Source organism: Xyrauchen texanus, chromosome 32 (genome assembly GCF_025860055.1).
Source record: "Xyrauchen texanus isolate HMW12.3.18 chromosome 32, RBS_HiC_50CHRs, whole genome shotgun sequence".
Taxonomy (NCBI): Eukaryota; Metazoa; Chordata; class Actinopteri; order Cypriniformes; family Catostomidae; genus Xyrauchen; species Xyrauchen texanus.
In genome coordinates, this window is record NC_068307.1 from 32041414 (window position 1) to 32063962 (window position 22549).

The following is a 22549-nucleotide window of genomic DNA, read 5'->3' on the forward strand; positions in this document are numbered from 1 at the left end:
AGATTTTGCTTTCTCCTCCTACTCACTCTGCATGAAAAATATTTTGTGCGCTCAAATTATTATTTTGTGTGCGCAAATTCGTGGCACAAATATAACTCCATAATAAACAGACCAATTATCAGCATTTTTAAATCTAGTGGTTTGATTTTACAGCGGCATCTGCTGGAGAAGAGTGGAAGTGTATTCTTGAACATTTGCACAAACACATCAATAACGAGCCCAATAAACAGAGACCCAAAAGAACAAATAATTTTTATTGTTTTTGACCCCAGCACCAATTACATTTATTATTTTGAAACATACACCAAGAGCTTACACACCAAATTCAAAGGTATACTCATATGAAGCATAAACAAACGTTTAAACAAAGACCAAATATAAATCTAATGTTTAATTATATTTCCAAATAACAAAACAATTATATTATAATAGCCAAAATAAAACCGAGACTGAGGATATGAGAAGGATACAGTCCACCTAACTTTAATACTCAGAAATTAAATGTAGGCTTTCTGTAAGACTGGCTGATGCTGGTTTAATGAATTATTTAAGTGTCATTTGATGTTAGGGGGTCTAATGGACTTCAATAGAAACTCAATACTAAACATTCATGAATTCAAAAATATTTTTTTAATTGTGCAGTGCATTATGTAGTCAGCTTGGCATTTGGGCAAAACCCGACCTTTGTCCAAATTAAGTTTAAAATAAAAGCGTTCAATAATGCATCATGATTAAGAAGGATGTCAACTGAAATTCTGTTGCGTTAGAAATGCTGATGTGTGACCCAATGGAGCAGGAAAATTACATTCTCTACAGCTCATCTGTGATTTTGTACATTCAGTTATAAAGGCATCTTAATGTGTTAAGCTAATACAATGTATTTATGTTCACAGACAAACTTGTACACGCATGATACTATTAATGACTCCATGAATGCAGCTGCATGTTTTATAGAAATCTGCCCTTGCCATTTTGTGTTTTAAAATGACCAAAAATATGACAGCAGTGTCACTTGCCCCATTTTGTTCTTTCAAATGCACAACTGAATTAAATTGGAAAGCATGTGATGTGCTATGCACTTTTCCATTTTAGGATTTGGGGTTAAGCGTGGTTTTGTGTGACATTCAGCTTTTTTGCGGCATGTATAATGTTATCTTGCGGTGAACTCACATCTTCCTACTGTACACTGCTGTGCCTTTTTTTCATGTATTTGTTCCAAAATTATAAAATGTATCTTGAGATGAAACATGTGACACATGTTGTGGGTTCAGATTCAAAGAGGACAAAGAAAAGTAGCTTGATTCTTTTTCAATAAACAACAAACATTATTACATCTGGAAATAATTTTCCAGGGGAAAGCATCCATATAAGCCCTGACTACCCTGAATAATATATATATAATGTAAAATAAAATTAAAATGATTTTATTTTTGTACATTAGGAAAACTAATACATTTCATATCCACAAGCGAAATACCAATTTGATATGATCTCCTGATGACTTCATTTATATGAAATCGTCATTGTGAGTGACTATTAGCTCTAAAATAAACAATAATAATTCTGAACATGTTTCATGCCCACCACCTTATCTGATATATAAAGCCCTCTGATATCATATTTTGAGTTTATAATGAAATCACCAATCACTAATCCCTTCAAATTTCCCCACACATCTGATTAATATGATTAAAATAATATATATAAACAAAATATTTTTTGACCCAAGAACATACAGCATAAAAACTCAAAATAGAAATAGCCAAATGACACCAAGCAAGACAAACACAAAGGCCACATAGGTTGAGCATACCAACACAAGTCCTATATATAGATACGTCCAAGTAAACAGCCCTCCAATCTGTATGGAACAGTGCCCCCTGCTCACCATATTGGGCTAACAATGCAACTTGTCACATTCCAGTCCAGTCTATCCTACTATTTTGTACTTTATCTCTGCATACATTTATTCAATTGATAGCATTGTGTTCCAAAACCCAGTTAGCTGACTAACAGCCTACATAGGCAGCTACCTTCTACACCGACCTTCTACACTTTTAACACCCGGATGCGACTGATGTCGACGCAGAGCATCAGAAACAGAACGGGATGTCCAGAGCGACGGTCGCATCTAGTGTTGACGGCTTCATTGATTACACTGGGAGCGATGTGCTTTTGACACGACGAGTCGGAATAAAGTAGTCACTTCGCTTTCCACACAAATTGCAAATCACAAGTGTGATGTTAGCTTAGCAAAATGCTGACTCTAATGGAGTTTCCTCTCGGATGTCTTTGAGACGTTTATGAATACCCTGATAGCACATGTACATCACCTAGACGTCCATTTGATGTCTGTGTTTACAACTGGAAGACATATTGTTTTGGTTGTTTGCTCATCTACAACACACCTTTAAGAGATGTCCTCTCAGATGTCAATAAGACATTCAGCAGATGTCTTTGAGACATTTATGATGAAGAATGCTAACCCTGATAGCACAATTACATCACCCAGACATCTGTTTGATGTCTGTGTTTACATCTGGAAGACGTATAGTTTTGGTTATTTGCTCATCTGCAATACACCTACGAGACGTTTCCTCTCGGACGTCAATAAGACATTCAGCAGATGTCTTTGAGACGTTTATGATTTATAATGTTTGTAAATCTGATCTTTTTAAGATGTTTAGCAGATGTTAATTAGAATGTGATGATTTCATATGAAATGCTCTTAAACTGCACGTGTGCTATCTGGGATGCAGTGGTGCCTTACACTTTGGCTTAAGCAAGGTCCCTTATGAGGCAACATAATTAAGATGTTGCTTTTCGGAACAACCTTTGTGTCGAGAATGTGCCTATGATGTCTAAAATGCCGCTGCTGTAAGCAGCTCACTAAGTTTTAGGGTAAAAAAATGTGTATCTAGATGCATACCTATAATTTATATTGAGTTTCAGGAACACCCAACACATAAACAAAACCTCCACCTAAAAACTCTTCCAACAGAAACTATACAGATCAGTGATCAAGAAAGTTCTCATACTGTCTCATCAAAATCCAAGCTATTGTTCTTGAGTGCAAGTTTAAAAAGCAGTAAAAATACAGTAAGGCCATCCAAAATGAGCTTGCAATGTATATAGGCACATATAACTCTTTAAAATTTGGGATATTGACATGTGTAACCCATGAAAATGGTTTAAACATCATTGGGAGCCACTCAAAAGGATGGGACACTGTTCCACAGATTTGCCATTAAGTGCATAACTATTGTGCCTCATCATTACTTTAAAACACAGGAATACATAACATATGAAACTAAGGCAATCAACAAACAGGTCACAGAGTTTTGAAATAAGGCCGACTGATTGCATAGAGCTTGCGTATCACTTGTTGTGTTCCACATTCATATCTGGGTTTGCGTTTATAACGAGAGGCTTAAAAAGGCAAAAACGCTACAGCAGAAAGCAGCTGATGTTTTAAATCATTTTATAAAAAGAGAGAAAAAAGGGATTTAAGTCAGTATTTGGTCTAACACATTAAAAACGTATCTGATAGAATAAGATTTCAATCTTGTGTTTCACTCAAATAACATAAAATAAACATTTCTTTTTTATTTATTTATTTTTTGCTTTCTGGAAAATATGGAGGTTTGTGTTTGACAAAATTTGATATGTGTATGCTAGGGTGACCAGACGCCCTGATAATTTCAGGACTGTCTCAATTTTACGAGCTATGTACGAATTGTCCAGATGATTAGTCTTAGCTAGTTTGACTGCTATAAATAAACACTTTAAACGGATGGTCATTTGGTCCTCACGGAGCCCCTTAGAGCAGCAGTTCTCAACCTTTTTCACTCCAAGGCCCCTCATTGTCGGAGAAAATATTCGAAGGCCCCCAATGTGGGCTATTAGATATTCATATTGTAAGATACATCTATTATAAGATATTTCCTCAGATACTTCTACTGTAATGACAAAGCTTGTTTTCAAAGTTTTTTTTTATGTAAAAACTACAAGCGTAAATAGATTAAAACAATTAATCATTATACATTTTGTGATTCCAGAAATGTCTAGGACTGTATGTTCTTCTTACAAATTAAGATGTAAAAGAGAGTTATTACTTTTTCTTTCTTTTTTTGCATTTTCAGTAAGTTGAATTATAATAATTATATACAAAATTATAATAATCTCCCTTATTTAAAATACTTTTAAGGGATCTTGAGGCCTCCCTGGAAGTGTGCTGAGGCCCTTAGCGGGTCCTGACCACCTGGTTAAGAACCACTGCCTTAGAGGACAGGGAGGGAATTTATCTTCTGAAATAGTTGCGTTCCCGCACAATAGTTTGGTGTTTCCTATCAGTTGTTTTGGGTTTCCTCGCAATAGCTGTATCCTTCCCTGATGAAAATGAACCATGGTTTTACTACAGTAACTATAGATCAAGTAAAACCATAGTAATAATGCAGGAAAAACCCAACGATGTGACTGTGTCTGGGTTTACAGTAGTCCTGTTTGCGAGAGTGGTTACAGTAGATACCGATCCCACGCTCCCTTTATGAATGGCGTGGCAATGGTGTTGTAGTAATGCCAGCGTACACACTGAATATACAACACCGGATAGTTGGCAGTTCATAGCGTCAATTGATGTCTGGGGGGGGGGGAGCTGGCCCATGTCTCGGTTTTAAATAGTCATTCTTTAAGGGTGTCTGTTGCCTTTAAGATTTACAGATTTTGTCTGTATTATTACTCTGGTTTTACCATCAATATCGTGGTTAAAATATGGTCACTGTAATACAATCTTGCTCAATTTTGTGGTTATTATGATTTTATTACAAATACAACAACAATAGTTCAACTATAGTTTCTGTAGTAAAACGCAAACACAAAACTTATTGAGAGGGAACCCAAACTATTGCAGGGGAACTCAAAACTTAATGTGAGAGAATGAAAAACTCATTGTGAGGGAAGTCAAAACGTATTGTAAGGGAACGCAAACTATTGTGAAAAAATGCTAAATGTATTGTAAGAGAACGCAAACAATTTCGAGGGAACTAAAAACTTTTTGAAAGGGAACACAAACTATTTAGAGGGAACGCAAAACATATTGCGAGGGAAGTCAAAATGTATTGTGAGGGAACGCAAACTATTGTAAAGAATAGCAAAACTATTTCAGAAAATACATTCAATTCCTTCCCTGTCCCCTAAGGTGCTCTCTGAAGGTGACTCTAGTGTCCCCTGTGATGTGTGTTGTCGATGATGGTTGGGATAGTTTTGATTCATAGTTACGCTGCCCTGTGAGATTAACATTGAGCACTGCACAGCGGTGGCACCTTGTAGCACATCAGTATCACTGTCTAGCACACATGAAGCACAAAAACAACCCTCATGATCCTCATCAGTCTGACACAGAGACATTAGAGCACCTACAGGATTTTCAGTTTATGGGAGTGTTTTTGGGCCCTGTCCCTTAGATTTCAATGGACAGGAACCGCTGAATATCATTGATCGAATGCTGTGAGGCCCGAGAGCTGATTGGAGCACAGTGGGGAAAAGAGAGGCGGGGTCAGGCTAGGCAGGTATCAGCTGATTGGCTCATCCATCTCTCCGTCCTTGTCTGACTCTTCTTTTATCTCGTCAGTGTTCCCTGAGTCACTGCTCGCGGTGGAGCTGAAGGAAGGAGAATTTCTGAAATTAGAAGAGACAACAAATTCAAAGCCAAACCAAGGCTGATCTAAACATGTTTGATTTTTTATTTGGGATTGAGATTTCATGGTGGGAGGGACCAAGCAAGGGTCCCTTTCGAGGTTGTGGCTAATTAGGTAAAAAACATAGATTCTCATGTTATATAGATCTAACTAGTTGTTACCAGCAAACACCATTTAATGAAGCTGTATTAATTAGTTCCATGAATCATCTGAAAGGTTGAGCTGGGAAATCACCTGCCGCCTTTTATCATTCTCCTGCACGTCTCCATCTGAACGTCCAGTCCTCGTTTCATACTGCACATCTCCATATACTCATGCAAGTGCCTATTCATGTCACTCTTGGCTGTGGCCAACTCATTCTGCAGAAGAGACAGAGAGAAATATATATATATACACACACACACACACACACACACACACACACACACACACACACATGTTGTGTTTCCATGTTTTATGGGGACTTTCCATAGACATAATGGTTTTTATACTGTACAAACTTTATATTCTATCCCCTAAACCTAACCCTACCCCTAAACCTAACCCTCACAGAAAACTTTCTGCATTTTTACATTTTCAAAAAACATAATTTAGTATGATTTATAAGCTGTTTTCCTCATGGGGACCGACAAAATGTCCCCACAAGGTCAAACATTTCGGGTTTTACTATCCTTATGGGGACATTTGGTCCCCACAAAGTGATAAATACACGCTCACACATATACACACACACACACACACACACACACACACACACACACACACACACACACACACACACACACACACACACACACACACACACACGAGCCATAACATTATGACCACATGTTTTATATGTTGTTGGTCCTCCACATGCCACCAAAACAGCGCAGACCCGCCAAGGCTTGGAGTCTACAAGGCCCCTGAAAGTGTCCTGTGGAATCGGGCACCAAGACATTAGCAGCAGATCCTTCAAGTCCTTTAAGTTGCGAGGTGGAACCCCCATGGTTCGGACTTGTTGGTCCTTCGTTGCCCTCGCGCATCAATAAGCCCTGGGCGCCCAACACCACTGTCGCCATTTTGTGGTTTGTCCGTCCTCGGACCACTGTCAGTAGGTACTCACCACTGCTGACCGGGAGCACCCCACAAGCCTTACCATTTCAGAGATGCTCTGACCCAGTCATCTGGCCATAACAATTTGGCCCTTGTCAAAGTCGCTCAGGTCTTTACTCCGGCCCATTTCTCCTGCATTCAACACGTTGACTACCAGAACTGATTGTTCGCTTACCATCTAATCTACCCAGACCTTGACATGTGACCTTGTTGGAGATGATCATTGTTATTCGCTTCACCTGTGAGTGGTCATAATGGTTTGACTCGGTGTAAATATGTATACAGTATACTGTATATACAAAAGATGTTCCAGCTAATAAAAACAAAGTCAAGCTCATTCTAACCTCAATTTGTCCGATTGTCTCCTGGTATTCCTGCTCTCTGGTCTTGAAAAGAGATTCTGTCTCATCTATAAGACTCCCCAGACTGCCATCCTGATAGCTCTGACAGAGAGAGAAACAAGGTTATTTGAATAATTTTCATTTAATTATATTATCTCACTAATTCTATTCTTCTAAATATATTCCATATATAATTGTATATATGGATGTTTCTTTAACTTTGGGCACTTTCATGTCCCAGGGGTTGATTTTTTTTTTTCAAAACAAAGAGATTGGAAACTTTTTTGTAGGCCTTCATTGTTTAGCCTATTTTTGGTACTTAGTATGTCCTGGAACCAGACTTTCAATATTTAACCATTGAAATCCATTATAAAAATAATTGCAGTGGGCTACTGAGAATTGGTGAGACTTAAATGTCCAATGTTGTTATGAAAATAATGTGACAAAATGCAAACATTTTATTAGTCCTAATGATCTACTTTATGCAAAATCGAATTTCTTATTTGGTGATCTTAGATGTATAGTGTTTTTGACCTGGTAGTGCTCAGAAATACTACAAACTCACAGGATCGTTTGCGTCCCCGTTGCAGTCTAAAGCACCGTTGTTGTTAAGTGCACAGGGAACGTTGTAGTTTGTGAAATCCTCCCATAGCAACAGCGTATCGTCATTCTCTTCCCACGTCAAACTGTCACAGTCATCATCATCGATGTCGAATGTCTCCCGCCTAGCAACAAATGAGTTATCTGAACAATGTCTGCATGTGAGGACAAAGAGAGGGACAGAGAGAAAGCACGCAGAGAAGACAATCACAGACGGACACCACAAGATGAGAGAAGATGAGAGAAAAAGAAAAAGAAGCAAAAGAGCGAACAAGGATGCTAACTAATGGTTTAATCCAGAAGTGACAATCTCATACTCAATTAATCAAAGAAGATAAATACAGTTTTCAGTTTTAAGGGAATAATTTACTGAAAATGAAAACTCCAACTTTGCTGTGTCGTTTCAAACATGCATGACATTCTTACTTCCGTGGAACAAAAAGGAGTTCAGTGGAATTTTTACACTACTTTCTTTGCCATACAACGACCTTTTTTGCCTCAACAACCATAATGTTTAAAATTAATAGCTTTTATTAAGAAAAGTATAACAGCATTTGTGGCACAATGTTTACTCACCACGCGCCCAACTGAGAACAAACCACATTATAGTGACCACGAGGAGGTTACACCATGTGACTCTACTCTCCCTGGCTACCGGCCCAATTTGGTTGCTTAGGAGACCTGGCTGGAGTCACTCAGCACGCCCTGGTATTCAAACTAGCGAACTCCAGGGGTGGTAGCCAGCGTCTTTAACACTGAGCTACCCAGGCCCCCTCGTTTCTCTTTTCTCCTCTTAAAAAATTAAATAAAAAGCAGAACTCGATGTTACAGTGAAGCACTTACAATGGAAGTGAATGGGGGCCAATTTTTGGAGGGTTTAAAAGCAGAAATGTGGAGCTTATAATTTTATAAAAGCATTTCCATTAATTCTTCTGTTAAAACTTGTGTATTATTTGAGCTTTAAAGTAATTTAAATAGTTATTTTTAAAGTCGTTAAAGGTTTGTTCACATTACATTTTCATGGTAAATTAGTTGTAAAATTGGCAGTAACTTTACACAGAAAAGGTTTGTAAGCAGTTTTATACTAAAATCATGTTTACACACATATCCTTTATGTCTTGTGGCTATACTTTTGAAAAAGAGAGATTTTACATAAAAAATTGGACCCCATTTACTTTCATTGTACAGTAAGAGCCTCACTGGAACCCAAATTGTAGCTTTTATTAAATAAAAGGAAAGAGGAGTTGAAATATATTTTTGTTTAATCAACATTATGCCACAAATATTTTCAACTGAGCTTAACTTGTACTGAAACCTAGAACATTTCTTTAAGTGCTACTTACTCAAACAATCATGAACAGAACTGAGGTTGTTGGGAATACCCATAGGCCCTTGCGCTTGAATAGTTTAAGCATGTTCGTTTGGTCAAAAGGAACTTATGTGGACATTTACTTAGTTGTTATTAAGAATTTATAGAGATTTTAGCTATTTGTTTAGATATTTGTTTTTTGTATTATTGATGTTGTTTTACTGTAAATAGCTGTTTTGTGTACTCACCATTTGGGTGATTAGTTCCATTAGGGGTCAACTTGGGTCCTGTTCAATCCATTTTATTTTCCTTGTGCATGTGAATATGCATAGCTGAATTGCAGCTTTATGTGCTTTTCTTTGGGAATTAAGTTTCATAATTGACCTCAGCTATTATTAATTAATTTATTAAGTAAATTAAGTAGAAACAGTAACATAAATGTTCATTTGAAACAACTTGCTATTAGTTTCCAACACTTATTTGTGACACATTTTTAAGTCAATAAAGTTAAATGAACTGATATATTTGTGAATATCTAACAAAGGTTTTCAAGTTTCATTTACTTAAAAAGTGTGACGCAAAAATGCTACATATATATTTTAATTAAATCCAACATAAAAAAAATTCAGTGCACTTTCATGTTGTTTTGGTGTTTTATGGACCTACAGAGCTGAAATATTATTCTAAAAATCTCCATTTGTGTTCTGCAGAGGGAAGAAAGTCGTGCACATCTGGGATGACTTGAGGTTGAGTAAATGATGACAATGATTTCATTTTTGAATTAACTATTCTTTTAAGGCTTGTGAGTGCTGTGTTTTCTGCTGTTAGTTGTTGTGGAGACTCACAGCTGGTTGATCATGCGTTTCATCTCATCTGTGATGTTAAAGGGGACGTCATCTTCTGAGGTGCTGGGATCTGCATCCATCTCAGAGCATTCCTCATCAGATAACGGTTTCTTTTCCTTCTTTCTGCACACCACAGCCGTCTGAGATACACAAACCCATAGAGACACATTGAAAAAAGGCATGAACACGAACCGGATACAGCGTCCCTTGAATGTTACATGTTTCCCCGCAGTGAAATACGATAACCTTGTGTGCAGAGCAGAGAAAGATCTTGCATCAGCAGTTTTTCTGTGTATATTTCAACTCAACTTTTATTTATAGAGTATCAAAACCACAAGAATGAACCAAAGCGCTGTACAGAGATTCCCATTTCAACATCGAACACAATATATACTAGGACAACTAAAATACTTATACAAAGGCATACAATGACACAAATTTGCCTCATGCACCATATATCAATATACACCATGTGTGTCTGTACAGTATATGACAATTGTGTTACATTTCACTGATCAGTGTTCATTAAATAAATAAATCATTTTCATTAAATAAAATATTAAACACAATTTTTTAAAGTTGGAAATCATTATGTTGGCTTGACAAACTTTTTAAAATCCATAAACAAAGACCAACATTTCTGACTACAACCTCTCTAAGAGCTTTCAAGCTACATCCACCAAAATTGGTACGGACCTTTTCTACCCAGGTTACTCTATCTTTTCTAAATGATCAGACTAACGGTTTTCCCGTAACAGACAATCAAAAATCGACAAAATCCCATAACCTCACAGTGACAGACTGTTAGTGAATTCAGGTCAATTTGAACTGTCAAAAATCTATCTATAACTTTCAATAAAAATAAAAAAATAATAAAAGGTTGTAACTTTCAGAAAAGGCTTTGTCAAGCCAACATGTCTTGACAAACATTACCTAGCTAGTCTTAGTTAATTTTCTTTAAATCACAACTTGGTGAACATAGAGGTGAAATTTGAATAATTTCACTGCTTTGGTTTGAGCTGATGTCACCGTTTTTGCCCCGGGTGCTGTACACTGACTTCTAAAGGCGGGTGCACACTGTACGATTTATAATAGTCCTTTACGATTGTTACTTGTCAGACTGTATGATATGAACGCATTGATATCGCCATGGCACACTGTGCGACGTCATGTCAGACTGCACGATATACACCGTAGCCGACTGCGGTCCCAATCAGTGAACTTGACTTATGTTACAATAGTGCTTCGGAATAGTAGCGAAACGCCTAAATTTACCCACCACGGAGGAGCATTATTTTGTCTCTGAAAGTCAGGACATCAGCATTTCTGTTGCACCAATACCACTCCATCACGAGCATAGGCTAACATTTACAAGAAAGATGAATTTTGTCAAATAGGCCAATAATAAGACAAGAAAATTACAGATGTTGAGAATTAACGTGAGTGCGGGAGGTAGCCTATAGGAAAAATGAACTATCACAAGCATTGTGGAAATAAAAAAAACTTGTGGCCCAAAAAATGACAAACTTCACCGTTCACATTGGAGAAAACAAAAAGGTGGGTTATTATATGTCTTTCTCCTCTTTTAGATTAGTAACCTATTGGCCACGCAAATTTCGAAAATTCACAAAGTCTGATAATATATCACGCTTGCAAATTCCCTATCCATGATGCACAAACATGACATAGATTTCTATAATTGTATCCCATTGTATTTGCTCATTTGGATTAAAACGTCCCAAATACTTACCAGTATAAATTGTTCAATCTTTCTATTTAATTTTATTTATTCATAAATACGTTTACATTCTCAATTAAAGTCAATTTAATATTAAAAATAATGCTTTCATATTGCTGACGTGATAAACTTTTCTCGAAGTATTTTCTGCTAATTTATTTATTTAAATGTTTTATATATGAAATGAATAGAAAAAATAACATTGAAAGTGCTTGAGTAGAGTGATAGCACAAATGTTGCTATGGTGCAAACGTGGAGCAGGTTACTTTCGGGTGCGAGAGAGGAGCGTAATATCTTATCTGGCCGTCGTAATAACAGTCACACTATACGGCTACGATGCAAAATTTCTGGCACTAGGCTGAAGATCATCGCAAAGACTATTAATCAGCTGTCTGTGAACATGTAAGATTGCGGATTTTGATCTGCGACGAGATTAATCCTTTAGGATTCACGAAATTTGTCTCAGACGGCAGAATCGTGACCAAAATCGTACAGTGTGCACCCGCCTTAAAATTAAAAACTGTCAATTTATTGAGAAATGTTACTGTTATTTTCTTATTTTTTTCTTCTGCTTATCAAAATGTTTCAAACTAAACATTTGTGTCTTTTGAACATTGTTTTAATTGTCACTTGGCAATCAGTTTATAGGTTTTGCCAAAGTCTGCAAATATAACCTGTTAGTATTTTGTAATATCCCTTTAACAGAAGCGAGTACACCGATGACATCATACTCCAGGAAGTGGCTCCATCATGTTGGAGGAAAACAACAGTATTAGCAATTGATTTGATGAGTTTGATGATGTTTTGTAGGTTTTAGTCTCACTCTAAAACATTTAATTATTTTTGATAAAACCAATATGATATCTATGATACTATCTGAATTTCAGAATATGGTTAAAAATGTCAAAATGAGCTTGATGTAAGCTAACTGTCAATCCCTCACTGAGCAATGGCTAACTTTAGCTCTTGATTTCCATGCTGTTCAGCATCCAGCATATTTTCTTGCCATTCTGTAAATAATCAGGTTATAGTTAAAAAAGCCTGACCAGAACATATATGTGAAAGTAGTTTATAGAAATAAATAAAATTACAACACAAATGTTACAAAAGAGATCAGATACTGAATAACAATGACCTGTGAATGTGTGCATTTATTGTATGTGTGGTACTCACTCTGTCTGCTGGCACTCTGGATGGACTGACATTGAACATCATGGACATGTCTTCTGAGTTCCGCTGCTGAGCTACGTCACACAGTTTGGCTGTGATGTCAATCCTCCTGCAGATGTCCATGTCCACCTTCATGGCCTTCTCCTGAATCTTTGAGTCCAGGTCGGACATTTGCTAAACAAAGATTCAACCCCAGTGTGAGTAAATAAAAATGGGTTTATGATGCTGGAAAGAACATGTAATAACTGCAATATTATCAGATTCTTTCAGATGTGTTTGTCTTGGAGTCTTCAAGCCTGGATTATAAATGTCAGTAGTTTTTAAACAGCAGTCATCAGATTCTTTTTACTCCCATGCCTCTAAAAAAGTCAAACTGAGAAATGTCACACTCTTTAAAAACCAAATTATTCCACATGATCACTGCAAATCAATTTAAAGGAATGTTCTTGGTTCAATATATTTTTAGCTCTGCACCAGAACTGGACTGGTAATCTGGCATACCGGACATTGTCCCGGTGTGCCGACACACTTTGGGGCCGATCAGGGGCAGACTGGCCATTGGGAGAACTGAGTGGGCTGGTGGGTCGGCCGCAAAATGGGCCACGATAAGCTAAAATGAGCCACCGCGTTATGCAGAACGGACCATAAAATGGCGCCGTGATATGCAGAAAAGGACAAAGAACCCCCCCATTCAACACTTTGGGCCAGTTGGTATGTAAAATCCCAGGCCGATTTCTCTTCCCAGTCCAACCCTGCTCTGCACACAACATTTGTAAACTCAGGCCTCTTTAAAATATACTATATACTATTAAAAAAATAAAAATTATAAAAAAAAAAAAAAGAGTCTTGAGAGTCTAGCAAAAAGACTCAAACATTATACTGTATATGAGACTAGTGTGATAAAATTGCAACAACAAAAAAAATCAGGATACCAACACTCAGGATACTATCACCTGTGTTCTTGCTTTGTTTTTGGCCTCGTGTCTTTTTCTCCCCCTGTGCCCTCTGTTGAGTCTTGGCCCAGCCCCATAATTTGCCTTGTCATCTAGACAATGTTTAGTTCATCTGACCCATCTTGTTACCCTCCTTCTTTCCAGCCCTTTATATCCCCTTTATGAATATTACTAGTGCTATTCCATTACTTCATGTACCAGAGTCTTGCTCTGTCTGTCAGTCACTGACTACTGATTGTTTTTGTTTTTTTTGTGGTTTCTGTTTTGCTCCCCTAGTTTTTTGTCTCCACCTTGGTCAAGTTCAGTTTTCTTTCTTGTTTTGCCCAACCACAATTCTGTTTATTTGTTCCTGCAGACAGCTACTCCAAACCATGGCTCTTGGCTCATGGCTTTTCTGCACCCAGAACCGGTCCGGCAGGGGTTTGTCTCAAAAGATTTCTTCCTGGCCAGCAGGCTGCGTTATTGCCATCAGGGCTATCACCTTTTTTGGGGTGTACATCCAGTCATTCCTCGATACCATCCAGGAGCTAGTCATAAGGCCAGCTTCATACAACTTTTTCTCCCACTCACAGAGACTCAATGTCTTAGCTGACCAGAATAATTGGACCTTCTGGAGGTGGTCGGCCACGTCTGCCAACTTAAAGAGATGGAGCTCCTACTGGGGGAATGGGACCCCATGTCTTTCTATCCCACATCACAGGCTTTGTCAGTCCCTACCCCAGGGCTGGTGCCAGCAAACTGGAGAAAGAAGGGATACTCTACCTCTTCCTGGACAACACCTTCCCCTGCTACTGCTGCTCAGGAGATATCTGTCTCTGTTGTCCCGGTTCAAGATGGACTCATCTTGGCAGCCTCTGCTCATAAAGCTTCAGTATAAAAGCCCTGCAATTATCCACCCTTAAGGAGGGAAGAGGAGGAGGTGTGGTGCTCAGGCTTCATGTCGAGCTGCAGCTCCCCTGAAGGCGCCTGCCCTTCACAGCCCTGGTGCGAATTGACCCTATCCCTATCCTGCAGCCTGACCCTTTTTAAGCCCCCGTGCAGCCTGAAACTCTTCCTGCCCTGGTGTGGCACTACATAATCCCTGCTCTGGAGCAGTCACCTTGGTTTCCCCTCCTACCCTCCCTATGCCTCCTAAGCTTAATTGGCTCCCCTCTGGTCTGTACTGTCAGAATCTCCCTGGTTTGTCCTACTGGCACCCTCCCTGCCTTCCTGCGCCTTGATTGTTTTGTCTGCCCTCTCCCCCCTTATTTGATTTTTTTTCTTGTTTGTTGTTTCTGTTGTGTTGGACATTATGCTCCTCCTTTTTTTGGGGTCAAGTTGAGACTTGTTCACTGTTTTTCTGTGCATTTTAGAGTTTTGTTTTGGACACAGTTTTTATTTTATCTTCTTTTTTTTCATGAAAGTTTGGCGTTACCCTGATCTGCAATTGGGTTTTGTTCGCACTACCTGACACCTTTTCAGTGCAAAGTTAAAGTGCACTATTTCAACTTGTGTCATGACCACGTAAAGCCGGTAAATGTACATTTAGCATGACAAATGCAATTTTACAATAAAGATTTTGTTAAGTATAGAGAGTGTGAGAGAGTGAGAGAGAGAGAGAGAGAGAGAGAGAGAGAGAGACGGAGACTAACTTCAGTGATGAATAACTAGAAGTTCATCCACCTAGAACAGTAATTCCTCCATAAACACATTTAAGTCAACTTTACAATTACAAACTATAAACTATTAAGGAAGAGTTCATGTGTGTTACCAAAAACACAAGCTTCATATTTATGCTTTTATACCTTTAAAAATCATGGCACTGTTTAGCTCCACTGCAAGTTCATTACTGTAACTGAACTATTTACATAAAAAACAACGAATTGTAAATGTTTCTGTGGTTATCAACATGTCACAAATGCTGTCAATAGTGTATTGAACCTTGAATTTTCCTTTCAATCATTTCATGCGAAGCATCAATTATAAGCTACAAACAACAGTAACACATCAATCATGAATCAATGTCATTGAACACAAATAAGACTAACAAGTTAGACTTGTGGTAAATCCACAGGCAAGCAACAAACCTGAGCAGTTAATGTGGCCTAAACACCTCTTTGGAAACAATTGTTTTGACTCATTTGCTTTATATCGAAAAGAGGAGGCCAGCACCGAACCCTGAGATGGTTAACTGATCCGACTTAGACACCCCTCCACTCCAAGAAGTCTTTAAGAATGTGTTGGCCTCACTCAAAATACATTGTGTTAAGAAACAGAAGGAAATTAAGAGCAAAACAATCCTCAAATGAATCATAGCAATTGCTTTTGTTCATTAATTTCTGTTAACTCAACTACAATGCTTTACAAATCAGGTCTTGCATTCTCTCTTACTTTCAGGTCCAGGAATTTCCTCAGCTTCTCTACAGTTCTAGAACAGGGCCTCTTGCCACCCTTTATGATAAATAGTGATTTTTACATCAGTTGACAATATTGCAAGTCTTTTATAGCTCCAAAATCAAAACATGCATCCATTTAAATGGAATACAGTAGCACTCGTGTGCATGACAAGCTGACAGGTGATTGAATCCCAAGACAAAGATGAATAATGATAAACATGATAACCGTAAATCTAAACGACATTTGGATAAACCGTATATTCATTCTTCACTGTACAGGTCAGCTGTTCTAAATGGAAGGCGTATATGTGTAAGATCATGACTAGACAATGAGACCCAAAGCAGGAGTGTGTGTTTGTGGGATTTTTCTCAGGCTTGCATTTCAGCTATAGGGAATTTCAGCCAAATAAGGCAGAGTCTGTTTCTCTGTTGTCACAATACAGAAGTCAAGGGGAAAAACATTACAGGGTTTCAAACAGAGAGTTTGAATGAAACTGATAAAGATCTGATTGAAAAACTGAGATCCTTATCAAATGTAGTAAAAAAAAAACTTTATCCACAGTACTCTATTTTCAATAACTGTAAATAGGGATGCACAATTTATTGGTGACTGTATGGGTATTTATTGCATTTATTCAAATTCAGATATCAGTTTTTCCAATTCAAACTCAAAAGTAATAAACAGTTTTGCATTTATATTTTTTATATTGTACCTGTACATTACCATATTTGGTAACACTTTATATTAAGGGTCCACAATAGTGCACTAGTTAAGCATGAATATGTTAGTAAATAATAATGACCAGAATGCAGATTAAGGCTATCTTTTCATTATTTACAACTTATTAAACACCTTGTTTTTGTTTAGAAAGTATGTAATTAATGCTCCATTTCAGAAATCACACTTTAAGTATAGAAACAAAATAAATCCATTACAAAAGTCTAATTAGTATTGCATTTACAAAGCTAAGTATATGTCTTTGACATACATGTTACATGTATACAGGTGTTTCTTATTTGTCACGTTTTCACGGAAAATAAACAGAACATAGAATATCATACCATTACTTAGAGAAGGTGAATATCTTTAAAATGAGCTCACACACAATGTAATTGGATGCATAGATCATTATAAATAATGTTCTATCTGGCTAAAAACACGTTCAGGGATCAGATGACTTTATCGGAAATTATGAAGTACGTAGTCCAGTGTCATGGAACGCTAAACCAATCGTATTAAGATTCCGATCACTGCAACCAGGTGGAAGTCATCCAAATATGGGCAGAGAGGATCGTTCACTGTAATTATATTTGGCCACCACTAGATGGCGCCAAGTTCATTACATAGAATGAATGATGGCTCAAATGACACAGAAAGGAACTGAATGAGATCTCGTTACTCATGCCTGCATACTTTGGAGAGAAATCATACCTTTAGTCATTGTTGTATATGCATGTGTAATTAGGTCTTATGTACAATTATTACGTTTTATTTATTTGGAGAGGCTTTAGGACACATGGAGACATTTTTGGACACTAGGAAAAATGATTTTGGTAATGCTATTACTTTTGATTGCTTGTCATATCAACACAAAATGTATATTCACATACAGGTGACAGGATTGGGAACAAAACAAAAGCAGTTTACCTGAGCACCTTTTTTACACCCTGAGATATATAATGTCAAATTAGAAAAATAAGAAAAAAGGTACATTTTTGGCTCAAGTTTTTTTGTGTGATTTTTCAGTGGTTTCTTAGACTGAGAGTCTCAGAATTTATCATAATCTATATCATTAAAAATTTGAAAAGTTTTCTTTACAATGATACCAAACATTTGTTTTTTAGTTATTAAAAATGTCACTTCACAACAGGAAGTCAGATTGTTTATTCTAAATTATTTTAATACTTTAGTAGTAAAAGATTTGTAAAGCCAATACTAGTTACAATTAGTTTTAATTGCTAGCTTAATATTGTTTAGAAAACCTGATTTAAGATGCATCTCTGAAATTGAGCATTATTACATTTCTTTCTACACAAAAATAAGATGTTTAATAAGTTATAAAATATGGCTAAAACAGCCTTACTCTACATTCTGTTCAATTCATGCATTGTCATGCTTTACTAGTGCATTATTGTGGACCCTTACAATAAAATGTTACCAAATATTTTGATGCCTGATTTCACTTGCAAAATGTAATTTCTTTGTGTGATTTTAGTGTTTTTTTGTTAAACAGTATACAATCATATTTGGTCATCGGTTAACATAAAACTGAAATGATTCATTATTGTCTGGGGTAAAATTTCTATATTACTGCATTATTAATTGTAGTAGTCTTTTAGAAATGTCTATATTCATATTTACTTTTAATAATAATAACAATAACAATAATAATACTTGTAAATAATGCAGCGTATATAAAATATACATTCTTATACTTTATATAAGAATACAAATACAAATGTGAGAAAATCAGCAATGAGCTACTTTTAAAATACTTTCTAAAATGTTGTATAAACTTAAAAACAATCAATTCAATTATAAATGCATGAAACACTACAAAATGTTGGCACATTTGAAGATAAATATAGGAAACACTCACATCACCCATGAGACTCTTGAAGACCACCAGTTCAGCTTTCAATCTTTCTACCTTCTCGTTCAACTCGTCCTGAATCACTTCAGACTCCTGGATGTTCTGAAAAAACACACGCAAACAGTATATTATGACATTAAACAGCCTGTATGTGATGACACCTTATTATCTATCTTATTATCGTCTGTCTGTCTGTCTGTCTCTCTCTGTCTGCCTGTCTGTCTGTCTGTCTGTCGATCTATCTTTCTATCTCTGTCTGTCTGTCTGTCTATCTATCTATCTGCCTATCTCTCTCTCTGTCTGTCTGTCTGTCTATCTCCCTCCCTGTCTGTCTGTCTGTCTATCTCTGTCTGTCTGTCTGTCTATCTATCATCTATCTGCCTATCTCTCTTGCTCTGTCTGTCTGTCTGTCTGTCTATCTCTGTCTGTCTGTCTGTCTGTCTATCTATCTATCTGCCTATCTCTCTCGCTCTCTGTCTATCTCCCTCCCTGTCTGTCTGTCTGTCTGTCTATCTCTGTCTGTCTGTCTGTCTATCTATCATCTATCTGCCTATCTCTCTTGCTCTGTCTGTCTGTCTGTCTATCTATCATCTATCTGCCTATCTCTCTTGCTCTGTCTGTCTGTCTATCTATCTCTATCTCTCTTGCTCTGTCTGTCTGTCTATCTTTCTATCTCTGTCTGTCTGTATGTCTTTCTATCTCTGTCTGTCTGTCTATCAATTCAATTCAATTCAATTCAATGGGGCTTTATTGGCATGAATGTAAACAATACAATATTGCCAAAGCAGAACTACATCTTAATCTATACATTTAGTTTAACAAATTTAACACATATACAAATAAATAATAAAAATAAATACAAAACAGGTTCAGAACTGCTGAAGACCACAGTGTTTAAATAACTGAAGAGAACTGACATATACTGACACATAAATGAATATACACACATACACTGAGGGTCACTGTGGTGAACACTGGGGTGACACACGGGGGTAAAACACATAACACAGATTCACCCGCTGTCTCTCAGGCTGTGACACGTTAAAACGTATCTTGCAGCCAGTGCTGCTGTGTGTCCCTCTCCAAGTATTATGTTCATTTGTTCTTGTTCTGTCATGGTTATAAATTTGTCTATGCTGTGTGTTAATTTATGCATATAAATGTCCCTTGTATTTTTAAATGTTGGGCAGTGAAGGAGAACGTGCACCTCTGTCTCAACCTCACCTGTCGTACAGTGAGCACACACCCTTTCTTCTCTGGGTAACCATGTTTTTCTGTGTCTGCCTCTCTCGATGGCGAGACTGTGCTCACTGAGCCTGTACTTGCTCAGGATCTGTCTCTGCTTTGTATCTCTGACAGTCAGGAGATACTCTTCCAATTCATACTTTGATTTTAGAGTCCGATAGAATTGTAATTTGCTTTGTGTTTTAGTTTCTTGATCCCAAGATAGGTGTTCCAGATAGGTGATTTGAGATTGTTTGATGATCTGATTTGTTCTGATGTTTGGTTGTAAAGCAGTGCTGGTCTGAGGCTGGTTACTGTTAGTACTGTTAACCGGGTTAGTGAGTCTCAGAACCAGCTGACTGAGGGGACTGTTTTCAGGGTTCAGTTCTTGGGTTTGTAGCGCTTTATAATGAAGCGACTCTGTGGGACTTGATTTTAAATGCATCCAAAAATTTAGAGATCTTTTTTGTATGTTAATGATCAATGGGAATCGTCCTAATTCTGCCCTGCATGCATTATTGGGTGTTTTCCTTTGTAATTTCAAAATTAATTTGCAGAATTCTGTGTGTAGGGCTTCTGTTGGATGTTTGTCCCATCTAGTGTAGTTCTGATCACTGAGTGGACCCCATACCTCACTTCCATACAGCGCTATGGGCTGTAAGACACTATCAAAGATCTTACACCAGATTGGAATTGGTAATTCAGTATTATAGAACTTTTTCTTAATAGCGTATAGAGCTCTTCTAGCTTTAGCTTTAAGTGCATTCACTGCCTTACTGAAGCTCCCTGATGCAGTGATAATCAGCCCAAGGTAAGTGTACTGCATAGTGTGCTCTAGGACGGTGCTGCCTAGAGAGAACTGGTGTCTGTGTTCCTGACATCTGGGCTTTTTCTGAAAGACCATAATGTTTGTCTTCTTCAGGTTTACTGCCAGGGCCCAGTTCTGGCAGTAGTTCTCCAGTAGGTCCAGATGTTGCTGTAGTCCCTGTGGGGTGGGTTACAGCAGCACCAGGTCATCTGCATAGAGCAAACACTTGATGTCTTAGTCCAGGGGCTGTAGACTGTTCCAACTGCATCGCTAATTCATTAATGTAGATGTTGTAGAGTGTTGGACTCAGACTACAGCCCTGCCGCACTCCTCTCTTCTGGGTGAAGAACTCTGTTTTTTGTTGCCAATTCGTATTGCACATTTGTTGTCCGAATACATCGATTTAATGATGTCGTAAACTTTACCCCCTACACCACTTTGTAATAATTTGTAATATAGTCCGTCATGCCAAATAGAATCAAATGCTTTTTTGAAATCAACAAAGCATGCAAATATTTTCCCTTGTTTGGTCTGGTGTCTGTATGGCTTTCTATCTCTGTCTGTCTGTCTGGCTGTCTATCTATCTTTCTATCTCTGTCTGTCTGTCTGTCTGTCTGTCTCTATCTTTCTATCTCTGTCTGTCTGTCTCTATCTTTCTATCTCTGTCTGTCTGTCTATCTATCTATCGTTCTATCTTTCTATCTCTGTCTGTCTTTCTGTCTGTCTGTCTGTCTATCTATCTCTGTCTGTCTATCTATCCGTCTAGATGGTCATGTTTTTTTTAACAGCACTATCAGCACATGGTTCCTGTAGAGCACAATTATAAACTTTGATCAGCCCAAACTGTGCCTTCTATTGACTGAACACAACACACACTCTCCAATCTAATCTAATCCCTACAGAGGTGATGGTGAAGGTTGGAGAGGAAATCCATACAGCTCTGGGCTGAATTGAAATAGCAGGCAATCGGAGCATGTTAGCACTCTCTGGGGAAACTTCTCTCGTCGGCGGTTTTGCTGACCCATAATCCAACACAAACACAGATGCAGGCGTTTATTGATTTCTCGCTGCGTCAGTGCTGCAGCGGATTTCTGGGGCAGATTTAAGAAGTCTGGAACTAACATGGGTTATTACTGGATTACTTGATTCTGATTGGTCAATTCCAGCATTCTACAGTCAAACAATAATTGACCATTGACCCAGGGAACAGATGTGCTGGTTTCATGTGTCTTGTAAAGCTGTCTAGGAAACGGAAACTCTTGCTCTGTTGCTCAACTATAAATGGGTCAGTCATGATGTTATGTTTAAACACTTCAATGCTTAAATATATCCCATTTGAAGCACTGACCCAGATTGTTGGAGGTAGTACACAGTAGTATATATTTGCTCTGATCAGATGTGTGGGAAGTGACTCGTCATGTATTTTAGCTTAGCTATAGCCTATGTGTACTCATATGGCTTGGGTTTCTTCTTTAATGTAAGTCTATGGGATGTTTTGGCAAGCAAAATTGTAAGTCTGATCTATTAGAAAAGTACTACACATATCCTTAAAAAGCTAAATGCATTTACATATAAACACGTATTAAGCATTCAGCAGCTTGGTCTGCCCTGAATGAACTTAAGTGTGAATTACACAACAGAGGTCATTTAAATGTAGAAGTCTTAAAGGTTCAGTACCAAAAACAGTCTTGTTTAATACTAAGGTCTGAGAGCGGGTGGAAAATGGTCAGGAAAAATTTTATTAAGCGACCTGATAACATGAAAATGACGTTACTGTGACGACATCTTTGCAAAATTATAT

The 22549-nt window shown here is 37.6% G+C and overlaps 1 protein-coding gene across 2 annotated transcripts in view; it reads right to left on the reverse strand.

Moving 5' to 3' along the window:
- Nucleotides 1-239: 239 nt before the first annotated feature.
- LOC127625907 (intermediate filament family orphan 2-like) overlaps nt 240-22549 on the reverse strand; it is a 57126-nt gene continuing 34816 nt past the window's right edge. The window contains exons 3-9 of one of the 2 annotated variants that reach the window (XM_052101353.1): nt 18723-18818; nt 12798-12968; nt 9887-10026; nt 7698-7857; nt 7136-7234; nt 5931-6055; nt 240-5676 (exon numbers count right to left, since the gene is read on the reverse strand). In XM_052101353.1, the coding sequence (XP_051957313.1) occupies nt 5571-5676; nt 5931-6055; nt 7136-7234; nt 7698-7857; nt 9887-10026; nt 12798-12968; nt 18723-18818 (897 nt within the window). In that variant the 3' untranslated portion in view covers nt 240-5570. Of the gene's footprint in view, nt 5677-5930; nt 6056-7135; nt 7235-7697; nt 7888-9886; nt 10027-12797; nt 12969-18722; nt 18819-22549 lie in introns of both variants that reach the window. The other variant, XM_052101352.1, reaches the window with a different exon arrangement.